Genomic DNA, 26,129 nt, shown 5'->3' on the forward strand with positions numbered 1-26,129 from the left:
GGAGTGTTCACTTACATTGAGGCTTGACTTTTATTCATTTGCACAAGTTCAAATCAAGCATAGAAAATAACATTGGAAAGTGATATGAAAAGTTAGGGCAAAAACAGAAGAAGGATTTTCATTCTTGGGAGAAATGTTTCTTTAGCGTCCTTCATCGGGGTACCTGTGAGGAAGTCACAAGACGATCCAGTAGCACTTGGCTGACCAAGCCTGAGGTATACAGGGCAGCTGTGAGAGGTGTGAACATTTATGACACTTCCTCCTCCGGTAAATTTTCCCGCAGGGCCACTGCTGTTTGTAGGAGTGTTTTGGTAGTAAAACTGCCCGCTTAAATACAGATTAAAATATTTCCTCACAGATTAATAAGGGAGAATAGAAAAGAAGTATAAGGGAGACACAGGTAACTCAAGATGGATGCATACTAATGGTCCCCCCCCATCATTTATCTGGTCTGATCCCTTGTTCTTTGTTTCCTTCTCTCTGCCTCTCATTCTCTGTACCTCTCTCGCTCTCCTTCACCATCTGTTAGCATATCTCCATCCTTTTTATCTCTATCCCCCACCAGCACGCGCACACACATACACACACACTTCCATCACCTTATCTCATTCTTGTTTTTTCCCCCCTGCAGACAATCTGAAGGGAAGACAGCTTCTTCACACAACCTACAAAATGTTTATGATGGCGGCAGGTGTGGAGGGTGAGAGCACACATGCATGCACTACAATACACATACACATATACATATTGTAAATGGCTCACATCCCACACACACACACACACACACCTACAGGGTCTCTCCTGGTGAAAGATGACAATGAGCCTCTCGCAGGGCTGCAGCATCTCATACCTTAATCCCCACTTCAATAGCGCAGATATTATCGCCCTTATTAGCCTCTGAATAGGAACTATTGCAAACAGCCGTGTTGGGCTCCAGTGTTCAGTGGAGCATGCTGTTACTGATGAACACCCCCTCATTCGTCTCATCCTATCCTCTCCTTTTTTCTTCCCCCCCCCCTTGTCTTGCTTTCTTCTTTCCCGCCTGCTTGTCCCTTCTCAAAATCCCTTTTCGATTCTCCTGCCCCCCTAAATTCTCTTTCTCCCTCTCCTCCCACTCCCATGCCTACTGCTTCATCTCGCTATTTCTTCACAATTTGTCTTTTTTTCTTGTGTCTTGCTTCCCTTCTCCCCGTTTCTCTCCTCTTCTCCTCCAACTGCCCTCCCTCTTTCCTCGTTATCATCGCCCTGTCTCTTCTGTTCTCCTTTACCCCTTCACGAAAACCTCTTCTTCATCTTTTCTTTACTTCTTCTCTCTTACGTCTCCTTCTCTTTGAGCTTCTTGTGCTCTCTCCTACTCTTCAACCACCCATTCTCCTTTGCTCTCCCACCTTTTACTCCCCTCTCCCCTCCATCCCTCCTTTTCCATTTACCTTTTTTTTCCAATTTCTCTCCTCCCTGCATCTTTTCCACTTGGCAGTGCTCAGCCTGTTGTTCCATTGTATCTACTGGGGCCTGTATGCAAGAGATGGAGTTGGCAACGGCAGCTTGAAAATACTCGGTGAGTCCTCTCCTGCATCGTCCACTGACTGACTGACTGACCTGACACTGCCTCTGCACTGGAAAATCACTCTCTGCCTGAGCAGAATGAATGAGTGGACGATGATGGATGTGTGTGCGGGTGAAGAAGTGTAATAGTGGGTTCGATGGGCACGGGCAGGATCATGCATGATTTTGTGTGAGTGTGTGTGGTGACCTGATTTTATCTTTCCCCTCTGATATTACAGATTCGGAAACCACAACCTAATTACCCCTTCTGTCTTCTCTTTCTCACTTTCTATCTCTCTCCACTTCTGTGTCCGTCTCCAGGGAAATTACTGTTCTCCGTCAGTTTCCTGGTGTTCCTTCTGATGCTCATATTGTTGGGCAAAGGTTTCACTGTCACCAGGTGGGGGGTTTGCATTTTTTGCAGCTTTTTTGTGTGCATGTGTGTGCATGTGTGTGCATAATTTCTTCAAGTTTATGTGTGTCTCTTTATGGATGCCTGTCACCTTGGGCAGGTGTGTCTATGCTGCCACTGTCTGTCATTGTCAGGACTCGCTGTCACTATTATAACACTATCCCATGACATGACAATGTTAGGTGTCAGTCAGAGAGTCAGTTAGTACGCTCCCTCTGAGAGTGGATGAACACCTGATATGTCTGTGCAACGTGATAAATGGAAACTTTGCTTTATTAAGAAGATTAAGCTCTGGTTTGAACTATATGTTTTTTTTATGTGTTTGCCCTGCAAAGCCAGGTGACAAATTTTGGTTCTCATTGTGTTCTGTTAAGGCTCTGTGGATTGTTAGTGACAGGCATCCTTTCAAATAGCCTGCACAATAGATGATTTACCTCTCCTCTTCGCTGGAACATCAACATGTATCCATCCTATACCTGACTGGATGAATACCCCACTCACTCTGCTGTCATTGGTCTTTCGAGTTATCAAACTCCAAAAACCTTCCAAGTGTTTTTGAAATGGTATTAAATGTCTGCCAAGCTTTTCACCTGAAGTTTCTGAATCAGTTTAAGGTGATAAAGGGGCTGTGCAGTTGCACAATCATGCTTTTTTCTAAACATCTATACAGCTCGTTTAAATGGCAGTTTAAAGGGTTTTGAGCGGTGGTGAGTCATCATCTAAACCACCCCTCACAGTTTGAAGATTGGTCCTGCTTCAGGCTCAATTGAATCTCAGTGGATGCTTTCCAGACTGAACTCTTATTAAAGAAAAGCGAGCTTGCAATATTTAAGCTGGCTTTTTTGACTCCAGGATTGCCTCCTCCTTTAGGTTGAGAAGATTTTGTGACTTATGAAACATTCTTTTAAACCCAAATGAATAAACATAAAACTGCATTATCATCAAGCTAAAAACATGACTGTTTATCTGTGGTAACTGATAAGTTACAGGAAAACGTTGATATGTTTTCTCTGGTGTGGGGTGATGAATTGCAAAAGAATGTTTGAAATGTTGTTGAAAGCTTAACACTGAAAAGCTTCTATTTGTTGACTCCTGCTTTGCAATTAAAGCTTTAAGTTTTGTGTTTGTGAGTGCAGAGAGCTTTTTTTGCAGCCTGCTTTGTCCATGAATTTGTGCCCATTTTTATATTTATAAAATTCAAAGTTGAGCACATCAGTCCTTTGTGGTGTGTGCTGTTGAATAGCTGCTTTCAGATTAAGCTGTCTTTGTTTGACTATAAAAAAACAAAATGCATGTTTTTGTGTTTGTCCTGCTTCCCTCATTCTGTCTGTGTATCTCTGTCTGTGTGTTTGAGTCTTATCGTCCTCAAACGTCTGTGTGACCTCTGACCCTCCGTGTTTTTGTCAATGTGTGTCAGGGCGAGGATCAGTCACAGCGGGTCGGTTAAGTTGAGCATCTACATGACAGTCTACACAATCACCTACATCATCCTCTTCATCTACGAGGCTGAGGTACCGTACTACACATTAAATTACCCACACTGCAGTATGCTTAACACTGGGGGTGCAAGTTTGGGGATTTTTAAAAATGGATTAATTCATGGATTTTCAAATGTTAAAAAAGTCCTCCAAACCCAAAATAAAAACAGAGAAAAGGTAAGACATAATGTTTGGCATCTTTTCTTGATAAATGTTATAATAGATTTTTCAGTTATTATTAATTTCTTGTTGATTAATTCTCAACACATCAGTTGATTAACTATTTAAGCTCTAGACAACTTCCACCTCCTACCTCATTAACAGCTAGATGTGTACCAGTTGTACCAAATAGATTTTTTGTTGGGTTTTCTGTAAATTTGCCAAATGGGAAAACATTTTTCCAGCAGTCACACTGTAAAAACAAGTAGGAAGAAGCAGAAGTTTGTCGACTGAAGTGGCAGTTAATTCACAAATTAAAAATCACTGGTGTCAGTATTTCAAATGTTTGGATACTGATATCAAGCTAATTGAATATCTTGAACAAGACAGAATAAAGCATTTGAAGACATCAGCTGGGGCTCTGGGAAATTAGAATGGACATGTCTTCTGATGTTTTATTTACTAAAGAAAATAATATATAAAGTTCAGCTCATAAACTATTTGAAAATGTTCACATTCTCTCTCTTCGACTTAAAAGTGGCATCTAAATTACAGCCAGGATAACTGGGAACTAGATATCTGACTTGTCAATGCTTGACACTATATGTGCAATGCTATTATAGCTCTCTTCAGCTTTTATAATAATATCATAAATATTCATGGAGAGTTGAGCCCACAGATCAACATGAGCTGTAATAGCTTTTTATGTCAAGTCACTCGTTACATTGATTCATTGCTAATTATGAATATGCATCAAGTTGATTGTAAAACAAAATATAGAAATTAGTTGAAGATTTGTAAATTATGGATCCTGTCAGGAGCAACCAGGCAACTCCCAACTACAAACACCACTAAAGAGGTTTGCTGTGCTTGTTGTTACATGGATATACTGTACCTGAGATAATACATCTTAGATCAGTGACTGTTTCTATAGGATTTCCTGGGATGGAGAGACTCAGCATACTGTGAGATCTCCGCTCATTAATTATACCCTGTCTCTACGGCATGTTCCGTTTGTAAAGAAGGAAACAGAATTCAACAGCTATGATGTTAAGCATATGAGCTTATGAATTAATAATAACACACTCAGGAATGTTACAGTTACATGCATCTCTGCATACTGCAGAGGCGTCAGCACAGTAAGATAATAATGATGGCACATTTAGGGACAGTGGATTACAGTCTTTGAATACAGCATGGTAATGACCCAGTGGGAATAGTGCAATGGAAGTATTCGTGCTATATTTAACGCTAGAGCCTATAGCCATCTCTCACACTGCAATATGTGGATCTGAAGCAGTATAATTTATCTGCTGCTTGCCCTCTTACATGGTCCCTGCTATTAAAGAGCCCAAAACTCAAGGGAGCTCCTGCTAAAAATAAGCCAAACTAGGTTACAATTGGAACTGAAATGAAGGCTTGAGAAGTGAACTGGGCCTGGGCCTGCAGTTCGGTGTCCGACAAACTCTGGTTGGATCCCTAGATGCTCCACACTGAGCCGTCGGACCTATGCATTATGTAGCAAGAGTAACCCTGTATGGCCAACACTATCCAGTCACTGGACTGTGAAATGCAATCTAGTGTCCGCAGATGCAAGCACACGTACACACTCACAAACTTGTGCGCATACATGCCGATGACCCAGTTGTGGAGAAGAAGTGTCAATGTCAAAGACACACACAGAACGCTACAAGCTGAGCCTTGGCTCGGTCATCACTGTGCATCAGCGGAACCATGAGCAATCCATCTTAGTAATTAGGGCGCAGACTACAACATCTATTTGAGCCAATCAGCTTCTTTACTACTTTGTGTGAGAAACCAGCTTGTTTAATGTGTGTGTACTCACTCTGGCATAACTTCTCATGTCCCTGTGCCAGTTTTTTGACCCAGGTGAAGTGCTGTACGCCTACGACAGCCCTGCAGGGTATGGACTAATGGGACTACAGCTGCTGGCCTACGTGTGGTTCTGCTATGCCGTGCTGGTCTCTCTGAAACACTACCCTGAGAAGCAACCCTTCTACATCCCTTTCTTCACCACGTACACACTATGGTTAGACCCTCACAGCTTCCCAACTCTGCCCTCACTGCAGATAATAACACCTGAGCGAGAGATTGCAGGAGCAGAAAAATACACATTTCTCTGTTTGAGGTCTCTTCAATTTGAATAATTTATGCCGGTCTGTAAAAATGTGCACAAGATAGCTGATTCTTTAACAGTCCAGGAATGAAAGTTGTTTATTTTACACTACCCTTTTACAACACTGTGTGCCCATCCTCTGTGCTAGTGCTTGAGTGAGTGATTGCTAGAGGAAAATATCTATTTTTACTCATCTGATGGGGTCTCTTCTATTAGAATAATTTATGCTCCCATATATGTGTGAAAGATAACAGATAGTTTAAAGCTTTGTACTAGAAAGTACTTCTTCTCTTTTATATAAACATAAGAAAAACTCTTCTACATACTCTGCTGGGCTTCTCTGGCCTTCACTCACTGCATATAATAGCATGAGCTTGAAATGAAGGGTAGATTACAAAGACTAATATTATCTTTATATTTCCTCCTCATTGCTATCGCTATCTCCCGCCTCATTATCTACGCCTCTCTTCTCCTCCCATTTTTATCTTTCTCTGTGCTTTATATGTACTCTTTCTGCCTGTCTTCCTCTCACTATCAAACTCTCCTCTCATCTTTTCTTTTAATGTGCAACCCCCTTCCGTCCCCATCGTTATCCTAAATCTATTCACTTGTCCTCCTCAGGTTCTTCGCAGTGCCAGTTATGGCCCTGATCGCCAACTTTGGCATTCCTCGTTGGGCTCGGGAGAAGATCGTCAACGGCATTCAGCTCGGCATCCACCTCTACGCTCACATCGTCTTCCTTGTCCGTACTATGCACACATATGGTCATCTAGACCCTTGCACTTATATGCACTGTAGTTCACATTATTCAAGAGTCATTATTGCCACTGTCTGTCATACATTATTCACTATCCTTGAGTCATAACTGCCTCATGCTGATTGTCTCCTCCACACATCATTATCTACCTCTTCCTCACCTTCGACACATTGTTCTTTGTTAATGGGCCGACCTGCTCACGTAAATGTCCTTTTATATTCCTGATCAGTGCATGCATTACAATTCTTACACAGACCTCATATGCTCTGGTTATGAAGCTACTTTATATCTACATACATACAGCTAAAACCTGCAGTCACCTTGTAAGAATCAGCAGAAATCAGTCAGTCATATCTTGTCATAATTTTGCATCTTAGGCTATCACACGACCTTCAGCAGCCAATAAGAACTTCCCGTACCATGTTCGGACATCCCAGATTGGGATCCTACTGTCCAGTCCGAAAGTGGAAGAGGGGGGAGAGAGCTTTCCCCATCATGCCTATGGAAATAGCTCCTTCCTCGGAGACTCTCAACCTAACTTCACTGAACTCTCCTCCATTGAATCAGTGAGTAACTTTAATGTGTACATGCGTTTGGATCTCTATTTGACATCTTGGGTTAATGTCAGCAGTTGTGTTTTTGTAGATGAACTCTGATTAAATTGAGTCAATGAAAAGGCAGAAACAGGTTAAAGAAAAAAAAAAAAAAAGAGATCAGAATCAGAATCAGAATAGAAATATAGCCCATTCACTGTACGTCTCTATATCCAGTTCAGACTTTTCCTAATATTTTTTGTGGTGCCATGTGTGATTAGTTTTATATAAGTTGTATTGATTTTTTTTTTTTTGCTTAGAAATTGCAAACTTTGCTGTGTCAAATGTAGCTTGAAATTAACTGTTTTCTGGTTTAACAAATATGTAGCAAACTAGAAGTCATCAGTGGAACAATACAATTTATAAGGGGACATGTTTTTACGGATTATTTCTTGGCGGAAACTTCCATCTCTTCCTGTATGTGTTGGGTGAATGACAGTAAGAACAAATTAAGGTGTCGTGGTTGCTGTGATAAATTACCTAGCTTGGGGAACTTTTCAAATTTGTGGGAGTTGCTTTCCAAATTACACAGAAATAAATGGCAGAAGAAAAGGCCTGAGTCCTCAAACTACATTGATACAGTGTTCAGACACCCACAGGAGTAATACAAAATAGAACAGTAGCTCAAATGAGATGCAAATTTGACAAAGTGCATGACAACTGACATAAAATCATGACAAGAAAAGGCAAATTTGCATGACCTTTCAACCACAGAAAGAAAATTCGAATAAACATAAAAATATAATTAAAATAATGCACTAAATCTAAAGAGGGGAGTTTTTGATTTAGATTTGAAAGTGGCTAAAGATGAAGGAAATTGGTTGTGATGCTCCAAAGCTATCATGCGTTTTATAATACAGCACTAGAACTTGGAAAATGATTCTCCATCTGGAAGGCTGTGTAAAGAGGAGTAATGAGCCCACATCTTGTGCTGCAGATGTCAGGGAATACCAATCAAAAGCTTAGTTGCTAAAAACTCCAATAAAGCACCATGTTTTTGAACTTGGATGTCTTTATAGCCCTGGACTCAAGGTCAGAGGTCAAAGTCAGAGAGAGTCTCTCCTCTTTGTTGCCAATAGAATCTGCTCTTTCTTGTCTTTAAATTAAGGAAATGAAATCACAGTTGATTCATTGCATCAGCAAAGCGGGTGTGCTGTATCAGGGTCATTGGATGAAAAAGCAAAGTAAATATGAGTGTTGTTTCCATAGCTACATACAGTACAGCATGCTGTCCTTGATTGTTTTGTAGGATTGGGCCTGAAGGGTACATTTAGAGGTTATCACAGCAGTCTCTGTGCTAGGATGTAGTTGGAAAACAGATAGAAAATTAATGTTTGTCATTAGTTTTCACAATACAGAATGTTAAATACTAGTGTCAAATACTGCATTTAGTATAAAAAATTGAGGTAGGAGGAGCTTTATGCAAGATTTGATGAATTATGACTTTGTAAAAATGCTTGATGAGCCATTTACAGTTTGCAGCACATTAAATGACAAGTGACTGACAAAAATGAATCATGACATGACTAGTCATTACAGCTGAGATATGCATTGTCTAGAGCAATCAAGTCATTAGGAGGAATGTGTTCCTAATAATATGTTCAAATTTATTTAGACATGAAGGGCAATAATACAGTATTATTACAGTGTATTGCTTTAAACATCAGTTTATTGATTATTTTTGTTAACCTGTAACAATTCAATTCATCCATTAGTCTGTCAACAGAACATTAGATTTATGTAGATTTTTGCATACACACAGTGAACACTAATTTATAGTACAGTAGGGTCCATAAACTGCAGTTTGTGCAGATTTAAAGTTACTGAACCAGAAGCCTGGAGGTCAGGAAACAGGAATGTGTAATTTACTCTGACCTATATAGCCACACTTCCTGTAGGGCAAGTTGTCAAAATGTGATGTATCGCATGGTGTTAGTGACACAGTGTCTGTAAGGTCCCGCTTTCTGTCCAGGGCAACATATTTCCGTAACCTATATCCTGAGGATCTGACCAGGTCAAATGTGTAAAGCCGTCATCTTCTTTCCCCCAGGAGCCGGTAAAGACGGTGGAGGAGACGGTGGCCCGGAAAGGACCAGAGGTGCCGAGGAACAGCGAGCAGAAAATCATCACCACTGCTGCTGACTTGACATCAATATTGCCCCCACCTCCACCTCCGATACCCCCCTGTCGCTCCGTACGCTCGCCCCCTGTGCCGCCTCTGCTTCCCTCCTTCACCGAGTATTTCAGCATGCAGAGCGGAGGAGGAGGAGGGTTCGGATCAAAGGCATGAGAAGCAGCAACACGGGACAGATGGAGATGTGGGAAGGCATGGAGGGAACAGACAGAATGACAATACAAAGTAAAGAAAGAAAATGGAAATCAGATGGTTCTGTTTGGGACAGCCATAAATAAAAAAAAAGTTTGGATGGACAAAGAAGAGAAATGACCAGTAAAGAGCATGTGAAGGTGAATCTCTAAACGGTCCCTTTTCACCTGTGAGTGGAAATAACCAGAACGGAGGAGTGGCAGGAAATGGCTGTAGGATAGGAGTGCAGAGGTTGTTAAAGAATAAAGAAGCAATAAATATTTGATGTTGACCAGTAAAAGGCACACAGGGAGAAAGATGACAAAGTGGATGTAGCCAGAGCAATAGAATGATAGCTGTGCACGATGCGGAAATGGAACAAAATTCTGAAATGCTTTTATTCAAAAATTCATGAGGCATTGATGGTGTGCCGGTGAGAGTTTGTAAATAGCTAAAGTTGAAGAGAGCTACCACTCTGTATAGTTTTTATTTTAAAAAATAAGGAAAATAATTTTGATGTTTTTTTCCCCACATTATTAAATTCCAGTTGGTGCTGTGACCATCAAAAAATCTCATGCCATTACATTTATCCAATACGTATTAAAAAAAAAGAAAAAGAAAAGAGATACTTTTTTATGTTTGACACATTTTGATAAAGCATAGATATTTACTCTATATGGAGTTTGTTGAGTTAATTTATATTCTTATATGCCTTCATTGCAGCTGGTTATTCTGGATTGATATGCTGATGTATAAATGTAAAATGTCACGTTTACTGTGGGCACTACGTACTTGTAAAATCATGCATGTTTGTATCGTATTTCCCGTCCAAAAAGCTGATATATGTACTACACGTGACCATACAATATTTGCTTATTGTGTGTATTGAAACTGAAACTTTTGTAAATACATACAATAGGCTTTAGTATATTTTTGACTGGATAAATTCTGTCCATTGTTATTCCAATCTAAACCCTCCTGTGCTGTTTGAAACACAATATAAAACCAATATTGTACTATATTGGTTTTAGTTGAAATTCCACTGGAGCGCAGAATATTCCTGCTCAAAAATGTTATTTCTCTGTGTATGTAGACGTTGGTGAATGTACTGATGCAATACAGCACAAGAACAGGGGTGTTTTTGAAGTTACTCGAATGCTACACCTTTGTCAGTTTTTTTCCCTTTCTCTCTTCGGCCTCCATCTACAACACATCCATGATTTAAGAGCAGGAGACGGCCTTTTTATTTATTTTTTTTATCTATAAGTATCTTCATCCTCGACCCTGTCTAGTACCTGAAACGTAAAAAATATGTTTGTAATCTTTTCGCACCCGAATGTTTTAACCGTGCGTAAAGTTGAACAAATATCACTGGTTTTGTATCCTATAACATTAAGCTATGGCAACAAAAAAAAGCCTTGTAGATGAACTATGAAAACAGCAACACTACTGTACATTTTGTCTGTCCTGCATGGAGCACTTTAATGTTCCTGGTCTTTAGTCTGTTTATTCGTGATGATGTCACCTTATAAGACTGCTTTGAAACCTGTATTCACACCACATCTAGTATTCCAGATGCATACATCTGGAATACGTATAAATATGGTCCGGAAATGTCATTGATCGTAGGGACATTTTAGGGAACTTATCATGCTAAGTCAACATAGAATTGCTGATGTTGATAAGTCATGTAAGAGTGTTACTGAATCTGAGTTTACCACCAGCTTCTGGAAAGAAAAAATCAGTAAAAGGACTTTTAATCCATAAAAACTAATAGTTCACAGATTTATCAGTGGCAATCTTGCTGTAATGGAGTACTTTATAGGATGTTAGGACTGTGGTGTGTAACTTGTAAGAGTGTAGTCAGAGGTGTAACTTAGTCTGTGAAACAGAATGATACTTGAATTAGAGTACTAGTCGTTATTTCCAATTCTGTGTCTGGTTTATATTTGGCATATCTGCCATTTTGTCTGCCGTTGCCTATTGTTATGGTTGCCATGACTTGACTGAACAGACATTGGGTGACTAGACTTAACAGACAGGCTAATTGATATTGTATCACTGCTTCAACATCATGTATATTGACATACAATTAAAAGGACTGAGACACACACTTAGGGAGAGGACTTGGAGAAAAGAGATTATGTATGCATGACAGAAAACAGCACAGCTTTTAGGCTACTCAGAGCGATCTGATTAAGAGCACATCACTGAAGCACTGTTCAAATGCATTTTAATGGTGTCAAATGACAATTCTAAATACGCTGTACATATACACTTTTTGCCAAAATAATTAAAAAAATATGGTTTTATTAGAGGCTTTGTCTGGGTTTGTTTTATTTGGCCACTGTTTTAATACGTGGGAGTGTTTGTGTTACAGTTTGGACAGAGGCGTGCGTCCAAAGGAGTAAATCTAATATCTGTAAATCATATTTAGAATTTGTTCTCATTACAAGAGTCCATTAAAGTAAAAGACTACAGGGACAGACTCCAGGCTGGTCACACTCTGATGTGGGCTAGCCTAATTATTTCTAAGTCACTGCCAGTATCCGGGTCTGTAACCGCTGAAGTGCAGAGTCACAACAAACTGTTCCTGTCTGTACTTGTTCTTAAGTACAAGTCTAAATTTATAATCTGCTCTCAGCCTAAATGCTGCCTGTCTTTTTGAATCTAACTTCTTCTATTCATTGATGTCAATTTGTGATGTGAAATGATAAAAAATACAGTTAACGTACTTTCTTTCCTCTTTCCACTCTACAAGCAGTGGACAAAATAATGCAAACTGTCAAATATAATGCAATACAACCTAATTGTCTTGCAGTATGTAAATGCTAATTTGTCAAGTTGTGATAACACTTGGCTTGAGGGTTTGTATTATACCGGCAAGTGCTCTATTAATTGCATTAAACGCACAGGTGTAATTAATAACATTAACGATGGCACAATTCTGTTTCAGTCTTGGAGTGCAGCCATCATTTGTATTATTAGCTTATTACCTATGATTTGGCTTCTCTGACTATTTAAAACATCTGCAGTGAGAAAGCTTTGTGTTAATTTGCTCGTGCTTTTTTTTTTTCATCTGGTGTGAAAACAATAAGTGACCCATAAACTGGCCTGATAAATAACAATACAGTTGAAATGACACCTGTCAAAAATGAATTATAGATTATACACAGGTAGCTTTTATACTGATTTCTTTTTGGAAACTGAAATAGAAAGTTTTCATGGGCATATGAAATAAATATAGCTGTTTTTTTCCCCAGGTACCCAAAGTGCTGACTGTCCTTTAATGTGATGCTCTTTTGTAAAAGATTAGGTTTCGGTTTTTCCGGCCTGTCTTACAATGGTCACGTGCCCATATGAACATTAAAATAGGTTATGCTTGATATAATTATTCCTCCTGTTTATACTGACAACTCAAAGATTCCTTCCTTCCTCAATGCAAGTGATGTGGGACAGAATCCATAGTTGTTATGTGCAAAAAGATACTTAGAAATGGATCTACTATATATTTTTGCACAAAAGAAGGGATGGTGTCCCACATCACCAGAGCAAACCTGGATTGGTCAGTGTTCAATATAAAATAAAGTGAAAATCTGTTATTTCTGTTGAGAAATATTTATTAGTACACATTCAGCGACAAATGTCCTTTCACAAAAATGTTCTTGGCTTCCGTTGATGCTGCCCAACTGTTCTTTCAGTGTCTATGAGCCACAATCTGCAGCATCTGCATTTTCCCATCCACCACCGTCGAACGACCATCGATCACTGTGATGGTGTTAATTAAGCTTTTGCAGTTAACTGTTGTGCCTTCTCTTCTCTGTAGCCTTTGAGCAGCTGATTGATGAGAGTCAGTTCATTCTCTTTTTTCACAGGATACAGAGGCGGGAAGGGGTTGCCTTTGTACTCCAGGACGGCCATCTTGGCTTTATCCAAGTTCTGTTTGGTGGGAATGCGCGCCATTCGTGTGTAGTCATTCAGCTGGGTCTCAAACCGCGGCGCGAGGACCTTAAAGAGCTTTGGGACCAGATCCTTTTCCTGAAGAGAGGAAAAAGACTCAAATTAAACAACAACTTAAAATCAAACATTTTAGATCTAGACCAACAAAGACTGTTGCCCCACAAAGTTTTATAAGCGTTGCAGACACTTACTGTCAACCAAAAGCTGGCCATTTTCATCGCCTTCTCGTCCGTGTCTCCCTTTTTGGCATAGTCAATCAGCTGCGAAAAAAAACATAGTCAGAACCAATGTATGAAGAGGAGAGAGGAAATCCAATCAGAATGTCATTTCTTAAGACTATCCTCACACAAAAAGCAAGCCAGATTTTCTGCAGGAATGCCTCAAATTGTTCTCTTATTAGTCACTAGAAGTTTGCAAATCATATTTCAATATCAATCAAAATAATCAAAATTAGATATATGTTTTGTTTTATCGTTCAGCCCTACTATGTGGCCAGAAAAAACACCTCTCTGTTTTTAGTATACCTTTGGTCTGGAGCTGTTTTTCACAGCCTGCCAGCCAATCTTATGGAAATTACATAATAGTAATACTAATAATAATAATAATAATGATAATAATAACAATAACTTTATTCATATGGCATCTTTAAAACAATTTAGTTTTAGAGTTTACAATGACAAAAAAGAAACGCAGGATACTGTCAACATCAACAGAAAGGCAAACAGTGAGGCCAAAACAAAACAAAGGCAAGACAAAATGATTGTAAAGTTAAGACAAAAGGCAGAAAGAAGACAGAAGGATGATGAAAGATACAGATGGTAAAAGAGATAAGTCAATAAATAAATACAAATAAAAAGAATAAAAGCAATAAAAAGACAAAATCACATAAAAACAAGTAAAAATATAAAAATGAAAGTGATTTAAAAGAAGTCAGTGATTCTGTGAGCCTTATCTCCTCAGGCAGGTCGTTCAAAAGCTGAGGGGCCCTGATGCCAAGAGCACGGTCACCTATAGATTTAAGCCTCAACTTCAGGACAGTCAGAAGGGCCCCACCTAAGGCTCAAAGGCTGTGTGCTGGCTATGGGGCCAACATATCCATTATGTAGCTTGGAGCCAGACCCAATTGTGCTTTACAAGTGATCAGTAAAATCTTAAATATCAAACTGGGAGCCAGTGGAGAGATGCCAGGATTGTCAGGGCGATGTGAAGTCATCTGCTGAAAACCATTTAGAGGCTGAGATGCTGCAGGCTGCGAGGTGACTTTCAGTTTATGCCAGAAAGGAGGTAGTTATAGTAGTCTAGTCTTGACAAGATTAGTACATGAATGACTCAAGGTCACTGTGTGAAAGTATTGTTTTAATTGTGGTAATGTTTCTTAGTTGAAGCAAGCAGGACTGAACAACTTTCTTTAACTGTGGATTCAATCAAAGCTATGAAACAAATAGTATTCCCAGATTTGGGTGACATGTTTGAGTGTCCACATACTTATGGCCACATAGAAAGTGTTGGGGAGTAACTAGTTTCATGTAACAGTGTTACGTAATTGAATTACAAAATAATTAATTTAATGACAAAATATGTGTAATTAAATTTACATCTGAAGTCAAACCTTTAACTGGAGGGGTTTTTCCTCATTTATTAATATTTAACATGTTACTGAATACATATATTGCTGTTTTTAATTCTTTGAAAACATTTTTTGTAAATAAATCATGACATGGGCTTATTTGGAGCACACATGGGCTTAAATGGTGTCACAGTACCAATTAAGTCCATGTCACTTTTTACTGTTTTCATAAAATATCTTTATTTTATATTCCAAAATCTACATGAACTAATGTATTTTTAAATGAGAGATAAATCTTGCTTTATAAGAAACAATATCCTTATAAATCATATCAATGTCAATGAAAAACACTTAGACTTAAACTTAGATTATAGTGGGCTTAATGGTTACATTCATCCTTCGAGTTGAAAACATTTGTTAGAAAATTAGAAAAGTAATCAAAAAGTAATCAAATGTAATACGTTACAATACTTTAATTAAGTAATTTAAATAGTTACATAACTTATTACATTTTAAATAGGGTAACTATGTGTAACCTATTACATTTCCAGAATGGCCATTTTAGTAGAGACAGTCATTTGTTGTTTTATAATTGATGTATTCAAGCAGAATAAACATCTGGAGTGTAACTGAGAGAAGAAATGTGACATAGTATCAGCACGTTTAATGATCATCACTGTTGTTGTTGTTGTTGTTGTTATTATTATTATTATTATTATTATTATTATTATTATTATTATTATTATTATTATTATTATTATTATTATTATTATTATTATTATAGCAGCATCAGGTGTCACCTTTTCGGCGTAGAAGCGGACTTCATCTGCTCGGGCCGCAGTGGTCTCTATCCTCTCGTGTCGGACCAGTCCAGTCAGGATGTTCCGCAGCAGGTCCATTCTGGACCGCGGACCCAGACCCATCTTCCGGGCCACACGGCCGTGAGAGATCAACATGTTTAACGTGAGGCGCATTTTGTCCGGTTAGTTTGTCCTGCGGCACACACAGAGTTTATTTAACCCGGTCTCTGTCCGAATACTACCAATAATCTACCGAGGAGAACACACACTGAGGTCAGCTGTCAACGCGAAGATTGCACGGTATGACATTGATGGTGCGTCGGCTTAATGTGTCCGACTTGGTCACGGAATTGGGCGACTAAAGGTTCCGCTTAACCTCAGTCTGTTTCTCTCTCTCTCTCTCTCTCTCTCTCTCTCTCTCTCTCTCTCTCTCTCTCTCTCTCTCTCTCTCTCGCTCTCTCTCTCTCTCTCTCTCTCTCTCACACGCACGCACACACAAACAAACAAAACATCAAGAAATAACTAATAATAATGTGATAATAATGTTATAGATGAAGTGACATAGGTGAACAAATGGATATTTTCATTTATTTTTATTCATATATTATTTTGTTTATTATGTAATTTATTATTTTGAGAGGTTTTTTTTTGCCTCAACTATGTAATAGATATGCATATATTTAAGATAGGCAGATATTATTATTACATTTAGAGTAAAACATGCTCAATATAGGTTTATGTCATTTAAAGATTGTTACATATTAACATAGAGTAGAAAATATGTTCTGCTTGTTTATATTTTCTCACAGATATTAACATAACTATAGTGCCTTTATTTCTTCTATTACACTCATGTATCTGTTTATCTATGTAGCTCCACTGCAGTGTGTTGTTTACTCTTCAAACAAATTGAGCTGACATGACTCCTTTGAGGTAATGGGTTGTTTGCAGAGTCAATTATATTTTCTTTAATGTTTGTTTTAGGTCATTCTGACTAAAATGTGTAGAAATGTGTTGATGTGTTATTATGATTTTTAAAAAATGTAATCATAAGATAACAACCACATATTATCGCTGTTAAATCATGGATGTGTACAAAATGTAAACTTGAAATTTACAATAAAAGTTGCTCAATATCACTGTCTGTCATTAAAGTTTCTGCTTTTCCTAATTACTTAAGAAAGCATATTCTTTTAGTTGCATTTAAGTGCTTCTTCTTCAAATGTTGAGGGATTTGCCAGATCATAGAGAAACCAAGAACAATAAAAATCACAGACTAAAAATGTTGGTCTTACATTGTATTTCATGTTCATTTCCATTTTAACAAGCAACGTTTTATACACACTGGTTTAGTGCACTATAGAAGCAGCTGTAGCAGAGGTAGGATTGGACCAGACTTAGTAAGCAGCCATGGTGCTCTGCAGCCAGTCTGTGAAAATGCAGGTCTAAAACAGGAGAAAGAAAAACATGTATGAAAAACTTACATCTCTAATCAGGTTATATGAATCATATAGTATTTTTCTGTGTCATAAATCACAACAGTGATGAACAAACGTATTTTTACCTTGGCATAGACACCAGGGTGGTTCTTCTCTGCACACCCAAAGCCCCAGGACACAACACCCTGTAGCTCACCGTTACACACAACAGGACCACCAGAGTCACCCTGAGAGAGAGAGAGGGACATGAAATTTAACACATGTTAAAAAGTTCAGTCTTAACTAAATGCTTTATGCACTTTGCAAAAGTAGAGATGCAAACCTGGCAGGAGTCCTTGCCTCCCTCCAAGTATCCAGCACAGAACATGGCCTCAGTGATCATGCCAGGGTAGGAGTTGTCACAATCCTCATCAGACAGGATGGGGATGTCCAGACACTGTAGCTTGTTGCTATCAGCAGCTGTTGAGATACAAAACCAGTGACAGAAGGAGAGATAAAGGAGTGAAAAACAGCATCACTTGAGACATTATTTGATACTCACAGGAGTTCATGGTCACGCCCCAGCCAGAAACTTTGCACATAGTGCCAGCAGTAGCACAGCTAGTGGGCAGAGCCACAGGCTGCACATACTGGTTGATGGTGGCGGGCTGGCTCAGCTTGATAAGCATGATGTCATTGTTAACAAGCCAGGACTCGTAGTTGGGATGTGGGATAACGCGGGAAGCAGGAATGATCTGTTCATTGCCATCCATGAACCAACGGTTGTGATCACCCAGAACAATGTCCATTTTGCTGAAAGAGAAGTAAGATGTGAGGGAGAAACTATGGAGGAAAAGCAGAGAACGGAAGATATGTTTTTTTAATTTTTAATCAAGTTTGAGGAATATTCACGATTTGTAGCAGTGAGCAGCAGACACCACCCAGTTCTCGTTGACCAGAGAGCCACCACAGAAGTGGTAACCAGAGTTCAGAGACACCTGATGGGGCTGAGAATGAGGCGTGCACTCATACCCTCCAACAATTTTGTCATCCTCTGTGGCAACTGAAAAAAAATTAAATCTTTACATCTTTCATTCAGTTTCATAAAAAAAATGTTTATATTTCATTTGCATTCTTGGGTTCAAGATTTTTTTTGGCCATGTAAATGATGTAATCTGAAACCCCATAATAAATATATACTGAATGTTGATGCTCTGTATATGTGATCAATACTTACACACTGCTCCGAGGAGCAAAGCGAAAACCAGGCTCTTCATGTTTAGCTGATGGGAGATGAAAAGAGGAGAAGAGCCATGCTGGGTTTTTATTGCCTGTTTTATCCAGTGCCAACTATCAAGGAACACGCCCAGCGCTGCTGACCAATCAAAACCCTCAAAGAGTGCTGATGGGAAAACACTGCCGTACTTACTGTGTTAAAAGTTTATCCAAAGCAGGGCTTTGATAGTTGGACTCTACATGGACTCTGCTTGAAGAAAAAATATCTAGTGTCATAAAAATGCACCTTATTTTAGTTTTTTTCCATTCTGGCTTTGGCTCAGTTTCAGCACAGTACAGCCGGTTTAGTACAAGTTGTAATCAGCATCCTGACCTTGACTCGGCCTATAGACACAGTGACAGGTGGAGACTCTCTCACAGGCTGAGTTGCTGTCAGGTTCTAGCCTCCACAAATGAAAACTGTAAGGAGTGCAGTCTCATAACTACTGTAAAATGTACAGATAGTATGAATTATTTCTGTCTTCCTCTCCCTCTTATTTTTCATTTATTTTCAGTGCATGTCAGCATATCATTTCATGTCATGCAATAACATAATGAATGTGAAGAATTAGTTCAAATAATACTTGATTAATGATACTAAACAAATAATTAAAAAAAAACATGATGCAAATTTCAGGAAATTATTAGGTAAAATTAAAATGATGAAATTAAAAAAACAACTGCAATAATTATTACAGGGGATTAAGAGGAACAGCTTCTGTTCACCTTTATTTGGCACATACAGAAGGATTTTTTTTACTGATTCACTCAGTTTATAATACACAGCCGCATGTTGTGGCACTAAATATGTCATCAGTTCAAAATTTCCACAGAATTATTTACTAAAATAATTATATTTGTCACATTTTAATAGAAGTCTCAATTTAATCTCAGTCTCAGTTTAGTCTGCAGCGATTCTTTCCTTTGTAAGGTTCCAGGACTGTTTATGTAATCTTGTCTCATTGTCCAGACTGTGGATACGCTGGATTTTTATTGAGCCTGTGTCTACTTCAGGTGTCTCTCAATAAAAACTTTTCCTGCAATTTTATATTTTCTCACAATTATTAACATGTTTGCATTGTATTTATTTTGTCTATAACACGTATTTATCCGTTTATGTATGACTGTCCACTGCAGTGTGATATTTGCTCTCGAAATAAATAGAGCCAACATTACTGTTTTGAGGTAATGTGTTGTTTGCAAAATATATTATATTTGCCAAGGTTTTAGTTAATTCTGACTAAAATGAAAAAGATCATGTTCTTATGTTGTTCTAACATTTTAGAAAATCATAGACAAACGCATTAAATATACACTCTAACATTAAATGCAAACAATGGTCAACACAGAAATTGAGGGCTTTATATATATTAACATAGTATAACAATATAATGTATACTATCAAAAAGGATCATTGGCATGTATTTATTATAAATTATTCATTGACAGTACTGTTCAAAATAGGGTTTTGCTCATGCTTTATCACAAGCTGCAGTATTAAATTCGCATACACATGTATCTGTAATTAATATAACTGGCCTATGTTCACAATGATAAGGAATGTCACTTTACCATTTTGAATGTAAATATACAGTAAATACAGAAGATACATGATACGCATGATATGCAGCAGTAATTGCCTTGTTTCCACTGTATCATGAAGGACAGTAAACTGTTTTAAAACTTCAGTGAAAAATCAAGGCTAAGTTTTACAGTCCTGTGATTAGATTACCACAATGTAGGAAGATGAAGGCTAAAAGAAATGGAAAGAACAATTGTATTGAAGTCAAGGTGTAAGACTTTATTGATTCAGATGTTAAATAGCTGCACATTGTTCAAAACTCGTCATCATTACTAGAGGTAAAATGATGGAGGAAAGGCATCAGATGAAGATGGTGGTCGCATGATCAGATTTAATAGCTGGCCATGGTGCGCTCCAGCCAGTCGTTGAAGATGCACACCTGTGAATGGAGACAGAAAGATGTTAGTTAGGACAGACAGACATCAGTATATATGTTGAATTTCAGCTGGACATGCAAAATGTGAAAGTTCAATTGAAATAGTGATTTAATTTATAATAAAGAGATATTTTAGCTTTACCTTGGCGTAGACACCAGGGTGGTCCCTCTCAGCACATCCGTATCCCCAGGACACAACACCCTGCAGCTCACCGTTGCACACAACGGGGCCACCAGAGTCACCCTGACAACAGAAAGTATAGTGTGAGATGAAGTTCAATTCCAAATATTCCAATCAAAACTCATCATGACTTATTTCATCAGCCATATTTGTACATGGACACTGAATTACAGACCTGGCAAGAGTCCTTGCCGCCCTCCAGGTATCCAGCGCAGAACATGGCATCGGTGATCATGCCGGGGTAGGAGTTGTCACAGTCTCTGTGAGACAGGATGGGGATGTTCAGGCACTGCAGCTTGTTGCTATCAGCAGCTGGAGAGAAAACAAATTAGATTTAGAGGAAACTGGAACTACACTGCAGTAAAAATAAAGTGTGGTGCTGGAGTTCCTACTCACAGGAGCTCATGGTGTTGCCCCAGCCAGAGACTGTGCACATGGTGCCAGCGGGAGCGCAGCTGGTGGGCAGAGCCACAGGCTGCACATACTGGTTGAGGGTGGCGGGCTCGCTCAGCTTGATCAGCATGACGTCATTATTGATGTTGTAGGAGCTGTAGTTGGGGTGACGGATGACACGGGAGGAGCTGATGAACTGCTCGGTTCCCTCGGTGACCCTGATGTGGTGCTCTCCAAGACGCACCTGCACGCGGCTAGAGAAAGACAGAAGACAGGAGATTAGTGCAAAAACATACAAAAATGACTATCACATACAAATCTGTATTCCACTATTATCCTGGGAAAACATGAAGAATGTGCTTACGACTTGTAGCAGTGAGCAGCAGACACAACCCAGTTCTCGTTGACCAGGGAGCCACCACAGAAGTGGTAACCAGAGTTCAGAGACACCTGATGGGGCTGAGAATGAGCGGTGCACTCATACCCTCCGACGATCTTGTCGTCCTCCGTGGCAACTGAAAACACACAGAGAGTCAAACAGTTAGCCTTCAAGTGAATTTTGTTATAATTCAGTGATTAGACTTATTGATTAGGAGGCACATATACTCACAGGCAGCTCCAATGAGCAGAACGAAGACCAGAGACCTCATGGTTGCTATGTGATCCTGACGATGAGAGGACTTCACCAGAAACCCTGGTTTATATGGAGAGGTACCTCCTGCTTTACTGCTGAACACACCTCCCAAAGTTGTTTTCGACCAATCATAATCCTGGACAAATGATAGCAGGTACTCTGCTGATTGGTGGTAATACATCAGGCACTGATAACACGTGTACATGGCTTAAACTGTAATGTTTGTCAATCTTTTTAGAAGAATATTAAATGTAGCTTTAAAGAATGGACACTGTGTAAAAATACATTTAAACGCATTTCAACATTCAGTGTAGCAAAAGTGTGTATTCATAAGAAAATAATTATCCATATCACATGGATTGATTGATCTTTGATTATGTAATGCCTGCGAATTGTAGGTCATTATCAGGAAGAATAAAAAATAATTGAATTAAAGTCAATATGAAAAAGGTAAACAAAAAACAAACAAAGAAAATCAGCTGTGATTATCATTATTTAGGATTAAATACAGAGCATGGACTTCTATTCACCTTTATTTGGCACATTCAGAAGGGTGTTTTTACTGACTCACTCAGTTTATAATACACAGCCGCATGTTGTGGCACTAAATATGTCATCAGTTCAAAATATCCACAGAATTATTTACTAAAATAATTATATTTGTCACATTTTAATAGAAAGCGCATCTCAGTCTCAGTTTAGTCTACAGCGATTCTTTCCTCTGTAAGTTTCCAGGACTGTTCATGTAATCGTGTCTCATTGTCCAGACTGTGGATACGCTCTATTTTTATTGAGTCTGTGTCTACTTCAGGTGTCTCTCAATAAAAACGTTTTCTGCAATTTTACATTTTTTTTTTGGAATTATTAACATGACTGCATTGTATTTATTTTGACTATTTGACGTATTTATCCGTTTATGTATGACTGCCACTGCAGTGTGATGTTTGCTTTTGAAATTAAATTGAGCAGACATTACTGTTTTGAGGTAATGTGTTGTTTGCAAAATTACTTATATTTGCCAAGGTTTTAGGTAATTCTGACTATAATGAACAGAATCATGTTCTTATGTTGTTCTAATGTTTTGGAAAAAAATATAAATCATAAGACAACAAACACATTAAATATACAACCTAACATTAAATGCAAACAATGGTCAACACACAAGTAATACCAATATTTTGGCCTTCATATATCATGATTTATTTTAACAATATAATGTGTGATATCAAAAAAGGATCATTGGCATGTATTTATTATAAATTATTCATTGTTAGTTCCATTGAAACAAGGGTTTTGAGCATGCTTTATCACAAGCTGCAGTATTATAAACATTAAAGTAACATACACATGTATCTGTAATTAATATAACTGGCCTATTTTCACAATGATAAGGAATGTCACTTTACCATTTTGAATGTTAAAATACAGTAAATACAGAGGATACAGGATACGCATGATATGCAGCAGTAATTGCCTTGTTTCCACTGTATCATGAAGGACAGTAAACTGTTTTAAAACCTCAGTGAAAAATCAAGACTAAGTTTTACAGTCCTGTGATTAGATTACCACAATGTAGGAAGATGAAGGCTAAAAGAAATGGAAAGAACAATTGTATTGAAGTCAAGGTGTAAGACTTTATTGATTCAGATGTTAAATAGCTGCACATTGTTCAAAACTCGTCATCATTACTAGAGGTAAAATGATGGAGGAAAGGCATCAGATGAAGATGGTGGTCGCATGATCAGATTTAATAGCTGGCCATGGTGCGCTCCAGCCAGTCGTTGAAGATGCACACCTGTGAATGGAGACAGAAAGATGTTAGTTAGGACAGACAGACATCAGTATATATGTTGAATTTCAGCTGGACATGCAAAATGTGAAAGTTCAATTGAAATAGTGATTTAATTTATAATAAAGAGATATTTTAGCTTTACCTTGGCGTAGACACCAGGGTGGTCCCTCTCAGCACATCCGTATCCCCAGGACACAACACCCTGCAGCTCACCGTTGCACACAACGGGGCCACCAGAGTCACCCTGACAACAGAAAGTATAGTGTGAGATGAAGTTCAATTCCAAATATTCCAATCAAAACTCATCATGACTTATTTCATCAGCTATATTTCTGCATGGACACTGAATTACAGACCTGGCAAGAGTCCTTGCCGCCCTCCAGGTATCCAGCGCAGAACATGGCATCGGTGATCATGCCGGGGTAGGAGTTGTCACAGTCTCTGTGAGACAGGATGGGGATGTTCAGGCACTGCAGCTTGTTGCTATCAGCAGCTGGAGAAAAAACGCAGATTTAGAGGAAACTGGAACTACACTGCAGTAAAAATAAAGTGTGGTGCTGGAGTTCCTACTCACAGGAGCTCATGGTGTTGCCCCAGCCAGAGACTGTGCACATGGTGCCAGCGGGGGCACAGCTGGTGGGCAGAGCCACAGGCTGCACATACTGGTTGAGGGTGGCGGGCTCGCTCAGCTTGATCAGCATGACGTCATTATTGATGTTGTAGGAGCTGTAGTTGGGGTGACGGATGACACGGGAGGAGCTGATGAACTGCTCGGTTCCCTCGTTGACCCTGATGTGGTGCTCTCCAAGACGCACCTGCACGCGGCTAGAGAAAGACAGAAGACAGGAGATAAGTGCAAGAACATACAAAAATGACTATCACATACAAATCTGTATTCCACTCTTATCCTGGGAAAACATGAAGAATGTGCTTACGACTTGTAGCAGTGAGCAGCAGACACAACCCAGTTCTCGTTGACCAGGGAGCCACCACAGAAGTGGTAACCAGAGTTCAGAGACACCTGATGGGGCTGAGAATGAGCGGTGCACTCATACCCTCCGACGATCTTGTCGTCCTCCGTGGCAACTGAAAACACACAGAGAGTCAAACAGTTAGCCTTCAAGTGAATTTTGTTATAATTCAGTGATTAGACTTATTGATTAGAAGGCACATATACTCACAGGCAGCTCCGATGAGCAGAACGAAGACCAGAGACCTCATGGTTGCTATGTGATCCTGACGATGAGAGGACTTCACCAGAAACCCTGGTTTATATGGAGAGGTACCTCCTGCTTTACTGCTGAACACACCTCCCAAAGTTGTTTTCGACCAATCATAATCCTGGACAAATGATAGCAGGTACTCTGCTGATTGGTGGTAATACATCAGGCACTGATAACACGTGTACATGGCTTAAACTGTAATGTTTGTCAATCTTTTTAGAAGAATATTAAATGTAGCTTTAAAGAATGGACACTGTGTAAAAATACATTTAAACGCATTTCAACATTCAGTGTAGCAAAAGTGTGTATTCATAAGAAAATAATTATCCCTATGACATGGATTGATTGATCTTTGATTATGTAATGCCTGCGAATTGTAGGTCATTATCAGGAAGAATAAAAAATAATTGAATTAAAGTCAATATGAAAAAGGTAAACAAAAAACAAACAAAGAAAATCAGCTGTGATTATCATTATTTAGGATTAAATACAGAGCATGGACTTCTATTCACCTTTATTTGGCACATTCAGGAGGATTTTTTTACTGACTCACTCAGTTTATAATACACAGCCGCATGTTGTGGCACTAAATATGTCATCAGTTCAAAATATCCACAGAATTATTTACTAAAATAATTACATTTGTCACATTTTAATAGAAAGCGCATCTCAGTCTCAGTTTAGTCTACAGCGATTCTTTCCTCTGTAAGTTTCCAGGACTGTTTATGTAATCTTGTCTTTTTATCCAGACTGTGGATACGCTCTATTTTTATTGAGCCTGTGTCTACTTCAGGTGTCTCTCAATAAAAAACGTTTTTTGCAATGGAAAAGAGTGTGTACACTTAACTAATAATCTTACCACTAATGAGAACTTGTACTTAACACAATAAAAATTAATGACGAGAATATATTATACCAAATCTAAAATTCATGAATTTGAATCCTCCTTTTCTCCTGTCTGCATAAAATGTGGCACACAAGAGGATACAATTATATATGCTTTTTGGGTATGTGAAAAAGTCCAGGAAGTTTGGGGGGAAATCCAAAAATGGATGACAGATAATTGTAAAGTTGAGGTAAAATTCACAGCTATACAGTGTATTTTTCAGATGATAGACTGGGTAAAGTATCCCATGGGATGGAAGATCCTCTTTTCCTCGTTGGTTTATAAAAAGTTAATTTTAAAACACTGGAAAGACAAACATGCACCCACCTTGCAGGAATAGAAAGGATAAATGAAGTACCTTCTCAACCTAGAGAAAGCAATGTATGAGGATAAGAATAAAAAACAACAGTTTGTGAAAGTATGGCAGGATATTTATGAAGCCTTATAAGAACTTGGTAAACTAGCCGAGAAGTAAGGATAGGATATTTGAAGCAGGATTAGGAACCTAGTATGTAAGGAAATGTGGAAGTAAATGTTAACGTGTTAGTGGGAATGGTGGGCGTAAAAATGAAAGAGTGGATGTGGACTTATAAAATTGGTTGAAAGAGAATGTTATGGCGTGTAATTAATATTAAGTGTTATATGTGGGGAGAATG

General features: G+C 38.7%; 4 protein-coding genes across 5 annotated transcripts in view; 1 reads left to right on the top strand and 3 right to left on the bottom strand.

The window, feature by feature from the left end:
• tmem145 (transmembrane protein 145) overlaps positions 1-9,371 on the top strand; it is a 36,552-nt gene extending 27,181 nt beyond the window's left edge. The window contains exons 8-15 of the mRNA XM_062423059.1: positions 632-700; positions 1,478-1,558; positions 1,867-1,945; positions 3,375-3,468; positions 5,472-5,644; positions 6,353-6,473; positions 6,866-7,054; positions 9,132-9,371. Coding sequence (XP_062279043.1) covers positions 632-700; positions 1,478-1,558; positions 1,867-1,945; positions 3,375-3,468; positions 5,472-5,644; positions 6,353-6,473; positions 6,866-7,054; positions 9,132-9,371 — 1,046 coding nt within the window. The remainder of the gene's footprint in view (positions 1-631; positions 701-1,477; positions 1,559-1,866; positions 1,946-3,374; positions 3,469-5,471; positions 5,645-6,352; positions 6,474-6,865; positions 7,055-9,131) is intronic.
• Positions 9,372-12,998: 3,627 nt separating this feature from the next.
• mrpl17 (mitochondrial ribosomal protein L17) lies at positions 12,999-16,021 on the bottom strand. Its single transcript, XM_062422215.1, has 3 exons — positions 15,714-16,021; positions 13,538-13,606; positions 12,999-13,424 (listed from the first exon to the last, which is right to left on the bottom strand). Exons 1-3 carry the CDS (start codon positions 15,885-15,887, stop codon positions 13,170-13,172), a joined length of 498 nt encoding a protein of 165 aa, XP_062278199.1. The 5' UTR covers positions 15,888-16,021; the 3' UTR covers positions 12,999-13,169.
• Positions 16,022-17,110: 1,089 nt separating this feature from the next.
• On the bottom strand, positions 17,111-21,588 carry LOC133983913 (transmembrane protease serine 9-like). The gene is given in 12 exon segments (XM_062423127.1): positions 17,111-17,158; positions 17,278-17,379; positions 17,475-17,611; positions 17,694-18,194; positions 18,369-18,414; positions 18,741-18,806; positions 20,332-20,367; positions 20,507-20,608; positions 20,721-20,857; positions 20,942-21,192; positions 21,303-21,453; positions 21,549-21,588. Coding segments are annotated over 12 exon segments (1,617 nt in total).
• A 1,731-nt stretch (positions 21,589-23,319) lies between these two features.
• Positions 23,320-24,585, bottom strand: LOC133983155 (trypsin-1-like). 2 transcript variants are annotated; one of them, XM_062422116.1, is made up of 6 exons: positions 24,546-24,585; positions 24,300-24,450; positions 23,939-24,189; positions 23,721-23,857; positions 23,507-23,608; positions 23,320-23,367 (listed from the first exon to the last, which is right to left on the bottom strand). In XM_062422116.1, exons 1-6 carry the CDS (start codon positions 24,583-24,585, stop codon positions 23,320-23,322), a joined length of 729 nt encoding a protein of 242 aa, XP_062278100.1. The 2 variants fall into 2 exon arrangements, with proteins under 2 accessions (XP_062278100.1, XP_062278101.1); XM_062422117.1 differs by having other exon boundaries at positions 23,721-23,847; positions 23,935-24,189.
• Between the last annotated feature and the right edge of the window lie 1,544 nt (positions 24,586-26,129).

This window comes from Scomber scombrus, chromosome 7 (assembly GCF_963691925.1).
Source record: "Scomber scombrus chromosome 7, fScoSco1.1, whole genome shotgun sequence".
NCBI lineage: Eukaryota > Metazoa > Chordata > Actinopteri > Scombriformes > Scombridae > Scomber > Scomber scombrus.